An 11951-nucleotide genomic window follows, 5' to 3' on the forward strand; every position below is an offset into this window, starting at 1 on the left:
CCACATACGTCCATGGAGCGCCCAAGGGTGTGTCTCTGTGCGACTTCCTGGTCCAGTCTTGTCTTCATTGACACCAGTTCTGCCTCCAGATGCTCTATCTTGTTGTTAAGCCGCTGGCGAGTCTCTGTCTCTGTACGCTCCATGGTCAACTATGCCAACGTGAGAAGAAGTAAACAGGAGAAATCATGAGAAAAATATTACCTGAATGTTTGGTAAATTGTTACAGTATTTAGAGCGGTGCTACTGTCGAATCTTAAATCATAGTGGATGCAGTAAGATAAAAAAGGACATCAATTTTCTGACTGTAGTAAATATACATCATGAGGCATGATATGGTACCTGAATAGTCTTGAGATTGGTGAGCAGCAGGTTCTGGTTCCGTTGCTCAGCCAGCATGGCTTCCTTCTCTCGATTGAGTCGACTCTCTGCTTGTCTCAACATGTCTCTCTCTTTGGTCAAGTTCTCGACGCGCACCTGCAGGCACACAGGAGAAACTAAAGACATTAAATAATAATAAAGAAGAAGATGGAAAAGAGAGCAGGGCAGGTTCTAATAAGACAGTAAAGATTAGTGTAACATTTTTTTTGTGGTTATCAATAGATCTGAACAAAATCTTGCATGTTGGTTGTTCACAGGGTAAGGGAGATATAATCAGTTTGGGTGGTGGGTTTTCACTAAAAGAGGTAAGTACATGCAAAACAGATTCTCATATAGCAGTCACACTTTTTTCATCAGACTTTACAATAGGAGCAAAGGCTCCATTATTGCAAAATTTAAACAACACAAGCAGTGCTGATGCCCATGTTTTTGTGGGATAATCGGCCAGAGATGCATTGATTAATCAGCTGGTGACCGGAATCCAACTTGACAACTTTCTCGTGATTAAGCAACTTTTCAGACCCTCTTAGCGACTTAATTCCAAAAAAAGAGACTAGCAATAATAAATTATTTACTTGTTCAGACCATCAAGGAATAAATTGTAATTTGTGCCTTTGTGCCTGTCAACAGCAATAGAGTAAACCAAATAAATGACTATTTAAGCCTGTCTCAGCGCAGCTGATTTCTATCCATCATCACATCTATCCTACTATCTAAGATAATGAAGCTTCTCTTCTTCATCACCTCTTCCAATGCCAGTTTTTCATTTGCCTGTCGCAGGTCCTGGCTCATAGTGTGGATGATGTGCTCGTGCCGTTGGGCTGTTGCAACCATCTTTTGGTTCCTGTCCTGCAGGGCAGAGATCTCTCTGCGGTAGGCTGTTACAGTGTCCTGGAGCATCTCATACCTGATGCAGACACACAGAACAAACGCACACTGCATAAAAATATCTCCAAGAAGTGAAATACGAGGCAGGTGCAGCAGCAGTACTGGAGCTAGCAAACCTCTTGTTGCTGAACTCCAGTTGAGAGGTCAGCTTGGCGTGGCTGGAGCGGAGATCTGTCAGCTGCCTCTGTAACCTGTCGTTTGTTTCATTCAGCATTCTGTCGTTCTCTGCCTTCTCCTTCTTATACAGCGTGAAGGCATCATTCAGCTGGGGATACACAGACATAGACACATCCACTCAGAAAAGCTACTGAATTTGATATGAAGATTTTAGTGAGTGTGTGTGTGTAGATGTTTGTATGTACCTGTTTTAAAGCAGCTTTGGCCTGTGCAGTCTGTGCTGACTCGGCAGCAGCAGCTCTCTGAGGAGTGGAGCGGGTAGCTGGAACTGAGGGCCGACCATGAGCAGGCTGGGATGAAGAATCCAAACCTACAGACACGCACAGGAAAACTTGACCTCAATCTTTAAACGCCATTACAGTGAATGTTCAAAAAACAAAAGTCCCCATAAAAAAAAAAAAAGAATTTCCCCTCGGGGATTAATAAAGTATATAAAATTTTAAAAATTAAATTAAATTAAAAATAAAGGCCAAAATCTGTTGGTATGTTTGTGTCACCTTGAGGAGGCAGGCTGAAGCCAGTGCTCTGTGTCAGCAGGGCCTTGTACATGTCTCTCTGGCGGGCGTTGGAGTCAGCCAGCTGTTTCTGCTGGTTCCTCTGCTCTTTCAGCTGCTCCGCCTCCTTCTGAAACTTATTCACATTGGCCTCTAACTCTGACACACTGAAGGGAAGCAGAGAGACAAAGCAAATGCTGAAAACACATTTCAAATAGCTTCACTGCCCACTAATGCTCCTGATCTACTGCAAGAAAACACACAAGATTTTTTTTGTTTTCTAGGTGGCTAAAATACATTTAACGGTGGCCCCATCCACAGCAGTACATTGTTTAGCTTCCATGCCAGTAGATCTGGTTTATCAGAGATGCCAGCAAAGCAACAAAGTACATAAAATAAGCACAGAAACATCAGATTTTTTTTTAAATGTTACAGCTATGGTTAAAAATGACAACAGATATAAACAAGTTTGCTGAAGTTACTGTTGTTTGTGCCAAAACTATATTAAAACTTTCATTAACAAACTCTCACAAAACTCATGTAGTATAATCCAAGTCTCATTTATCCAGTCCTATGCTCAGTGCTTCCAAAACACATACATTTTCACTAAAAAAACTCAGTACTGGAGTCTTTGCTTCCTTTATGAATTCAAGTTAACATGGTATGATGATGAATGAATTGAATTACAAATGGCCATTTTGTGGGTATAGTGTTCCTTTAAGTCGTAAACACAGTAAAGAAAACGACTAGAAAATGGATTACCAGATATTTTCTTCTCACTTGCCTCTCAGGACTTCTGTAGATACTTGTATATAAACTGTAATAGCACTTATTACCGTGCTGATGTCACTTGGTTCTGCTGTCTGTCCTTCTCCTCCTCCAGCTCCCTCAGCCTCTTCAGCAAGCTTTGGTTCTGCCTCTGTAGTTCCTCTACACTGCGGAAGGACAGCTTTTGTGGACTGACGACCTCAGTGGTGCTGGAGATGTTGGCAGAGCTGCCGTCATCCTTGGCCACCTGATTACCACGGGCCTCCTCAAGCTCCACCAGTAGAGCACACAACTGTAAAAAAAAAAGGAATTAATGAATGAAAGCTTCTGCACCACTCAACACAGATCTGTTTCTAGTCTATTTTTATCATTATCATTTGAAGAGGATACCGCACTGATCCCCCGTTCACATGATTGTTGAATAATTTAATCAGATTAAGTTAAATAATTCCATCAAAACAGACCAGATCAGCTGCACTCGTTATTAGTGTAGCAGTAGTAGTAATATTAATTTGTTTTCCTACTCAACAGACTGCAGCACACACATAATCACATGGACAGACTTAAGATTCAGAGCAAAGAGAGAATTTTGATTTCTTTGAAAGCATGTATTGCTTAGTTTGACTTTGTGTGTGTGTGTGTGTGTGTGTGTGTGTGTGTGTGTGTGTGTGTGTGTACCTGTGTAGATGTATCTTCTAGCTGTCTCTCTGTCCTCAGTTTGTCTCTCTCCATGGTATCGCAGCGCTGCTTGGCCTCCTCTTTCTCTTTCTGCAAACTGTAGATCTCCTAATGACAAAAAAAAATGCACATTAAACTTAACAGAATATGTTCTTATCTGGAGTAAAAGGTGAATAAACTCCCATAAATCCCAGACCGTTCGAGCCTGTTCCAGCTTGTTGCACAGGGAGGCCATGGATCTCTGCATGCTCTCATACTCCTCTCTCTGACGCTTGAGGACGGGAGCCTTGGACTCAACCTCCTGGACGATCTCATCCAGAACTCTGCTCACTCTCCTGGTCTCCTGCTTCTCAAGCTGAAGGTGTGTCTGACACTCTGCATATGCATTATACAGCTAAACACAAGGACAGAAGAAGAAGGCAGAATACCTGTTACAACAAAAACAAAAACAAAACCATGGTGTGCATCAGGTAGACTACAGTTACTTAGCCTTTAGCATAAAAACATTCTGGCAGCACAAAGACAAATTCTACACTGCAGTGGATAACACAGTTTGTTGAAAATTTTTATTTAGTTGTATTACTGTTGACTATATCAGTGGGCTGTTTATGACCCAGTGTATGGGGTGGTATATGTATCTGCAGAGACTCTGCCCTCTGCCTGTGTTTTCTTATGTTCTTCTTATTTTGCTATGGTCGGGACAGTACTGGGCATGTAGCCCCCAGCCAATATTAGTGCACAGGTGAGGTAGGGACTTTTTTAAAAAGGGTAGTATTTAGGTGCCAGACTGTAAGCAGCACGCATCCAAGAGGAAGCTATGAAAATTGCAGACGGGACACTGCAAAAACTACACTTACCACCTCAGGGTTTTGTGCCTCCACCAACTGTCAAGTTGCAGTTACAGTTTACATCCATTTCTGTCCAGATTCATATGTAACCAAGACAGTAACAATACTTCAAACATGGATGTTGCTGCAAAGAAGCTACAAATTCTGAAACATGGATGCCTCACACACATCTTCAACCAAGCAGCACAGAGGATCTATACAATCAGCAGTTTCAAGGTGGACACCCAAGATTAAGGTCATCAATTCGGTATCTGACCAAGCGTCTCCCTTCAGTTCCTGAGTTATGCAGTTGTTGAATAATGTCTAGGAAACAGTATGTCACACTGAAGTTGACCTTTGACCTTTTGGGTATTCAATGTCATCACTTCATCATTTTACCCTATTAGAGATTCTCGAGTTACTGTGACCTTTTGTGAGGTCACAGTAAAGTTCTGACCACCAAAATCTTATCAGTTCCTCTTTGAGTCCAAATGGATGTTTGTGCAAATTTGGGTAAATTCCTTTCAGGCATTCCTGAGATATGGACAGTCAACCTGAAAACATAACACCTCCAGCCACAGCCACCACAAATAAAGCGAGGCAAAACGCCAGGCAGACAAAGCTCGTTCCAAAACCAGACTGAATCAGAGGCTGGCTTTTATTCTGCTGGTAAGTAAAGTGTCACAGAGTTGGCCTGTTTTCTGTTGGACAGTTAGTGGCTGGCTAGAGCTGGGTATCGCCACTGATTTCCTGAATCAATTTGATTTCAGTTCATAAGATCCCATTTCAGTTCGCTTTCTGATTCGATTCAATGCCATATCGATTCAATGAGAGATTTTTAAATTACAATACCAATTTTTACTTGAATGCTAAAGACTTTCTCAGAGAACTAATTAAGTAAATGTAGTGTTCCTACAGTAGCGTTCAGTGTACGTTTAAAAAGTGTAGGGAGGAGGGGCCAAGTTTGAATGATGTAACCGACAATGCCTGCATAGTGTACTTTAAAATACTAACAGATGCAACTGTTACAGATACAACATGAAGAACTAAATTGAAAACATGCAAGGATATGGTTTAAATAAGACCTATAAAAGGTCTTTAAGTCTTACATTTAAGTAGGTTTGAGTGCTGCACGATACTTTAAAGCTACAGCTGGTTAATATGACTTACTGATGTTTAAAATGTGTAAAGAGTTTTGTCTAACAAAGTAAAACTGTGGAACACAGTTCACTGCATGTTATTATCAATTTGATTTGATGAATAGACTATGATGCATAAATTTAACATACTACTGATATGAGTTCAACCATGTCATCCAGCCCTCGTATTTCCCATTAAACTCACATCAAAGAACTTCATCCCGGGCTTGACAATGGCAGCGATGGCAGCTGCTGATGGACACATGGCATCCAACTGCTCCTCGGTAAGAGAAGGAACACCTAGAGCAACAACACACATGTAAAGACTCATAATAACATACACACACTTAACACACATAAAGGCAGATTTATACTTATATTATGACATAGGTTACAGCGTAGGCTCTGCATTGACGCAGAGCCTACGCTGTAGGTACAGCACCAATTCAAACAGGTGAATAAATCCCACTTAACACTATGCAGATGAGTCTTGGCAGAGGACAAACATAGATATCTAGGTATGAGAGTTAGATCGAAAATAACTTAAGTGTATATGTGTATTCTTACAGCAGTGTTTGCCCGCAGCCTTCATTGTGGCGTTTTCTAGCTCTTTCTCCATTTTCTTGATCCTCTCTCTGAGCTCTGCCTCAAGCCGTGTCTTAAGTTCTTCTCCCTCCGATACCTTCTTTTCTAGAGTCTTATTGGCTGCAAAGACAGACAGTAACATCAATAACACAGGCCATCAATAATACGTACTAGATGGAAATCTACAGTTCACATACAAAGACAGGGCCATCAGTCGCATTTTCTTACCTAACTTGTTTAATATATTAGGATTATACAATTGTTACAAATATCAGTAAGCCACACAGAGCTAACAATAGTGAGGACACATTTTGTCTGGCTCAAAGTTCCACAGGTGATCCATGTGAACAACGGCCATTCAGGCATTCTGTGTGTCAAACTGAAAAGAGGACAAAACTGTGGTTCATTTTATGACATGGATTTACTGGAGCTAAAAACTAGCGTGATACCTTCCCCACTATCTTTAACCAACTTGGTGAGCTCTTCCACTGCTCTGCTCAGTTCTTGATTCTTTGTCTCCATGTCCGTTGCTGACCCCTACAGGGAGAACAAAGACATTAGTGTAAGGTAAAGATGATGCCTTATAGTATTATTTTAAAAATGTAGAAACTGTATTTATCCCAGGTGCTCTGCAGCAAGTCCCACCTTGTAGAGTGAAGACAACTTGACATGAGCGTTGAGCTCGTTGCGGTATTTCTCCTCCATGGCACTCCGCTCATCTTTAGACTGGAGAGACATTCAGACAAGATTAGCAGTGAAAAACACATGCATACCTGCATGTCTTTTAAGGTTACATGGTGTGACTGCAAAGTTAATTTCTATAAAAACTGTTGTGTTGCTTTTTAAAAAAGTATTCATGATGCAGGACCACACACAGTGAAATACTGCGTAGATGCAAGTGTGTGGAAATCTTTTCTGCCAGTTAAAAAAAAAAAAAAAAAAAAATCACCAAATTATATCCCTGACGCTTGGACAAAGATAATGTCTTAACAACTTTTCAAGTGATTACACTGTTATGGACAAATTTCCATTGTCGGCATAAAATCATGAGAGCTTTGCTCAAGTTATGGCGTACTCCTGTAATGGTTTGGTGTAACTCTGTCCACACTGTACTAAATCAGTCTTTTTCTCTTTTTGACATCCTGATAAAAACATGTTAAATATTATTAGAAGTTTTTAGACTTGGCTCATGCAAACACCTAAGTTCAATGACGTGAACAATGTCAACAACCAATAGCTGCACTCTCTAGCACCAAACAAGAAGTATCAAACCAGGTGGAAAGTAAAGGAGGAGGGGACTCCACAGAGAACAGAAGAATAGGAACAAGTCTAGGTTCTCTTGGACTGTGGAAAAAAAAGGAGAGTTGTGGAGGGAATGTGTCCTTTTACTGCAGCAAAATGTATATGATTTAAGGTTGCAATTTTTGACTGAAGGGTACGGTTAGCTCATAGGCTAATAGCAAACATTCAAGTAGCTAACATTCGCTTGCAAGGAGTCCTGTTTGGGACCATGGTAAGCAAGCTAGTTAGCATACTCACCAGGGATTTCAAGGGCTGCAGCAATTTCTGTCCACACATCAAAGATGCACTCTGTTTACTCCACAGCCCCACCAGTTTCTCCTCCAGGAGAACCGAGATTCCCAGTTTTTGCAAAATCTTAATCCTGTGACTAAAAGCCCTGTGACTTATGACACTGCCTTCAGATGTGAGGGTGTAAGATTTAACTCTTTTTGTCTTCTTATGTACGGTCGGTATGAATCAAAAGTCTGTTACTCCTGTGAGATCACATTTCAGTTTTTGCTAGGACATGTTGCCATCCATGCTTTAATAACCTGAGGGTCTTTACATTGGTGTGAGGACCCTCAGCTTTCTTATACAGCCATCTACAACTATTCTATACAGACGCAGACATGCAGAATGCAGATCAATAGAGAAGCAAATATTTAAATCTTCAAACGTGTAGCTGAGAACAACACTGCTGTGTTTTTATTACCTGTTTCAGTTTGTTGTTGAGCTCTTCGGCTCTTTTACTCTGGCTTTCACTGGTTTGCTTCAGTGAAGTGAGCTGTCTTTCCAGTCTGGTCACCTGTTGGAGAGAAAAGAGACAGCACGGTGGATGGGATGCCATGTCTCGTGATCTCCTTATTGCCAATGAGACATTTCAGTGAAACCTGACAACACGGAAGAAAGACTAGAAGCTAACACTGCAAGAGGTCAAGGTTTCCTGTCGTCTGTTAAATTTTCTGCTAGACTGGCTATAACAAATAAGTTCTCTTTGGGGCAGTTTAAGAAGTTACAGTGGGCAGTTTGAGGGTTAATTAAAGTGAAGAGTGAATGAGAGGTATCATTGGCATAATGTATTTACATTTACATAGCATCTGTTTAAAGTGGAGCTTTTAATTCTAATATAATGCAAAATATGTGAATGAATAAAAAATGCATCATATTGTAATTGTTATATTTTGTAGGTAAAATCTGAATCTGCAATGTTCCTAGTAACTTCTCTCTGTCAGGTAAATGTAGTCTTTTTCTCTGAAGTAGAATTACACATGAATCCCTTTTGTACATTATTTCAGAGTGCAATGAGCTAGAATAGCAACATAATTCATTATTTTTCATATCTTAACATCATAATAATCTATGGCTATTTGGGGCCCTGGTGTTTTGTTCAGGACCCAAAAAAGTGCAATGTTGAGAGTGAAGGCAGAGGAATGGAGCTGGTTTGGCTCAACAGACAAAATAAAATAGTTTTTAAACCATTAAAGAATGAATATAAGACAGCCATCTAACTACATCTCACATTTCAACCAACAGGCTATGTTTACATGGAGAAGAACAGCTAGAACAGCACATACTAGCATAATAAACTCTGTATCATATTGCACAGTTACTGGTTATAGAGGAGTTTATGCATTCTTACTGTGTGTGCATGTTGTTTGTGTGTTACCTGCTCCTTGCTGTTCTTCAGAGCACTCTGTAGTTCCACTATCTCTTTGCCTTTCTCCCTGCTGGTGTTCAACAGTTCTTCAGTTTTGGTCTTCAGTTCTGCGCTTAACCACTCGATTTTCTTCTCGTGCAACTCCTTCTCCTGCTCCATACGCTTCTCTCGGTGCTATGAAACAAACACCCAGGACATACAATCAGAAAAAGCATGTTAAAAAAAACTGAGTCTTGCGGTTGGCACTTGATCATTATGTGGTTGCAATAAAGTCACACTCAGTGGTGTACTGACAGCTTGTGACCTATGGACGGGTTAGGAAATTAATTCAAATTCAAAGTCCTTGACTTTTCCAGGTTTCCCATGACCCTGGGAACCCTGACAATCTTTTACACTGAGCTGTAGTGTTTTCCATGAAGTCTAGTGGATACCTGTACGGAAGCCGCAGAAGACTGTATTTCATCCAGTTTTAACTGCAGCTCCATCTTCACTTTGCTGGTCTCTGTCAGCTTCTCATTCAGACGCTTCACATCCTCTGCAAACAGACACACATGAAATGCACAAATATTAACCCCAAAATATTATAAAAGAACTCCTTATCAGAATAGAGGGCCTGAGAACAGAGGGTGTTGTAAGCTGTACAGATTGTAAATCCCCTTGAGGAAGATTTGTGTTGTGGTTGTATTAATAAAAATGACTTGACATGAGGAACAAAAGATTGTTACTACTATAACCAAATGTGCTTTTGGAAAGATGACATGCAGTATTAACACACCGTGTACCCAGTTGTGTGCCTTTGGACTGTATGTGTGTGTGTAAACCTGATAATCTTACCGGTGAGGTTTTCCACCTCCTGTGTTCTCTTCTCCAGCAGCCTCGCCAGCTCTCTCTTCTCTGCCTCAATTTCATACTTGGCTTTGGTTTGCTGTAGCCATACGCATGCACACAAACACATACACATTTTAAACAGAGTACTTAAACTTCAATACTATTCAGAGTTTGTAGAAAATACGAAATATTTGGTTGTTTAAATAAGTGTAAATAAAGTGTTAATTGGATTGTAATGGTAGAAGTCCTGCAAAGTCCCATGGGTGTGAGAATGTGCTCAACACATTCTACATTTCAGTAACAATTTCTAAAACTAAGAGAGTGACTTCAGACTCATTTTATCAACAGACAAAAAAATAAACATACTTTTTGGCTGACGTTTTCCATTAGCACCATCACAGCCTTAACAATAACAGAACATCATTAACACTACATGGACTGCTCACCTGTTGTGGTGCTTTATCTTCGGGGGTCTCTCCCTCTATTCCCTTCAGAGTACTGAGTTCTTCATCTGCACACAGAGAAAAAGACACTGCTCACACTGAGGCTCAGAACAAAAGGAGATTACATGAGTCCAAACAAATAACAAATAACCTGAACAAAAGGTGTATGGATTACATGCGCTTTGAAGCAAAGGTTTACATAACTACCTCTGTGCTATGTGGTAACAGTTAAAAGTTACAGTACATTGGATTCAGAATTAAATGACTTTGAGATAAAAGCACTGACTTTCAACTTTGTTTCTTACAGTTTTGTTTTTAAACTCACTGTATCCAAGCTTTCCTGGTCTAATATGCAGTGAACAACATGTCCAAATTTTCTAGAGAAACTGCACAAATGCTTGAGTGCCCTGTGGCCACTTTAAGCCACAGAACGCAGATTTTAAGTAAGTTAAGTCCAACAAGTGGCAACTGTGAACTTGAAGCACTGATCCCTCACAAAATATGGGTAAGAAATTGTGTGTTAACAGCATGTGTGTGAAAACTCACTGATTTTTTTATTTTCCTCCTTGAGAGTCTGCAGATCTCTGGTGGCAGACAGGAACTGGTCCTGACTCTCTGCCAGTCTCTTGTCAATGTCAAAGTATTGCTGTTCTGAAGGGGCAAAGAACATTCAACAGTAATACATAAGTACACAGTACACATGTCACACAGCATAATACCTACACCACACAGACGCATGTAGCTTTATGCCTGCATCACTACAGTCTGATGAAAGACTACACTTTGAAACGGCTACAGATTTTATCTGCAGTAGCTCCTCAGCTTTGAAAAATGGCATCATTATGTCCCACAGGACATAATATAAATATTACTTACATATTTGAAAGTCTTGTAAGTTATAGGCAGCTGCGGTTTGTTAATATTAATGACCATCACGTAACGTTTCTTAACTGACAATACAAGCTGACAATTCCCAATGAAGTAGTGGTATGATTTATAGTGTTGGAAAGATTCAATGGGAAGTTCTTTTTCATTCTATCAGTTGAGTTTATAGTAATGTAACATGTATGTATAACGTTACTCGGTTGAAAGCAAATGCGTTTATATAACAGTTAGTTATATCAGTTAGGTCTGTATTACTTAAACACACCATACAGTTATGGTAATGACTGAATTAAAATGTCAAGTTTAAGAGCTGTTGGCATAACGTATAACGTATTCTCTTCCGCCAAAGTTAGCTAACGTGACATAGTAGCTAACGTTAGCATGCAGCTGAAAGCATTGAGAATGACACACAACATTGATGTTTTCTTGCTGAGTTTACCAGAAGACGGCTTCATAGTAAACTAGAGTTTGACATGAGGTTTCTAGCAGCTAATCAACTAACTACTTAGTAGCTACCTACCACTGTCTGCTTTGAACCGCTCATGCTGCGTCCTGAGCGCGTCGTTAGCATTTTGCAGCTCCGTTACAAACTTCTCGAGTTTGTTCTGGGCGCCTTTCGGGAGTTTATTCAACTCCGTCCGCTCCAGAATCTGAAGCAGGACGGCCGCCATCTCCACCTACCCCCCCGAAAAATAACAGTTAATGGACACACAAACTCTGGTACAATAGTGTTGTACTCTCTATAAACCCGCTGAACTAACCAAGACAGTGTCAAGTTACACTCATACAAAAACCGGATACCCACGCACAACTTTCAAAATAAAGTATTCATTGACAATCAAGTCAGACCAAACCACAACGTGAAAAACGACAGCTGGGGTGCTTTGCACTAAATTAACGTAAATTTGCTGGTTTTGTTGTAG

General features: G+C 40.3%; 1 protein-coding gene across 2 annotated transcripts in view; it reads right to left on the reverse strand.

Moving 5' to 3' along the window:
• The window catches only part of LOC117271880 (nucleoprotein TPR), a 41910-nt gene extending 30102 nt beyond the window's left edge, over positions 1-11808 (reverse strand). For both annotated transcript variants that reach the window (XM_078172908.1, XM_033650402.2), the window contains exons 1-20: positions 11549-11808; positions 10690-10794; positions 10147-10211; positions 9707-9797; positions 9304-9407; positions 8882-9046; positions 7928-8020; positions 6580-6660; positions 6384-6471; positions 5917-6054; positions 5555-5649; positions 3580-3777; positions 3384-3491; positions 2774-2997; positions 1941-2104; positions 1629-1753; positions 1383-1531; positions 1123-1285; positions 340-474; positions 9-149 (exon numbers count right to left, since the gene is read on the reverse strand). In XM_078172908.1, coding sequence (XP_078029034.1) covers positions 9-149; positions 340-474; positions 1123-1285; positions 1383-1531; positions 1629-1753; positions 1941-2104; positions 2774-2997; positions 3384-3491; positions 3580-3777; positions 5555-5649; positions 5917-6054; positions 6384-6471; positions 6580-6660; positions 7928-8020; positions 8882-9046; positions 9304-9407; positions 9707-9797; positions 10147-10211; positions 10690-10794; positions 11549-11699 — 2583 coding nt within the window. In that variant the 5' untranslated portion in view covers positions 11700-11808. The remainder of the gene's footprint in view (positions 1-8; positions 150-339; positions 475-1122; positions 1286-1382; positions 1532-1628; positions 1754-1940; positions 2105-2773; positions 2998-3383; positions 3492-3579; positions 3778-5554; positions 5650-5916; positions 6055-6383; positions 6472-6579; positions 6661-7927; positions 8021-8881; positions 9047-9303; positions 9408-9706; positions 9798-10146; positions 10212-10689; positions 10795-11548) is intronic.
• Positions 11809-11951: the final 143 nt, after the last annotated feature.

This window comes from Epinephelus lanceolatus, chromosome 12, assembly GCF_041903045.1.
Source record: "Epinephelus lanceolatus isolate andai-2023 chromosome 12, ASM4190304v1, whole genome shotgun sequence".
NCBI classification, from domain to species: domain Eukaryota; kingdom Metazoa; phylum Chordata; class Actinopteri; order Perciformes; family Serranidae; genus Epinephelus; species Epinephelus lanceolatus.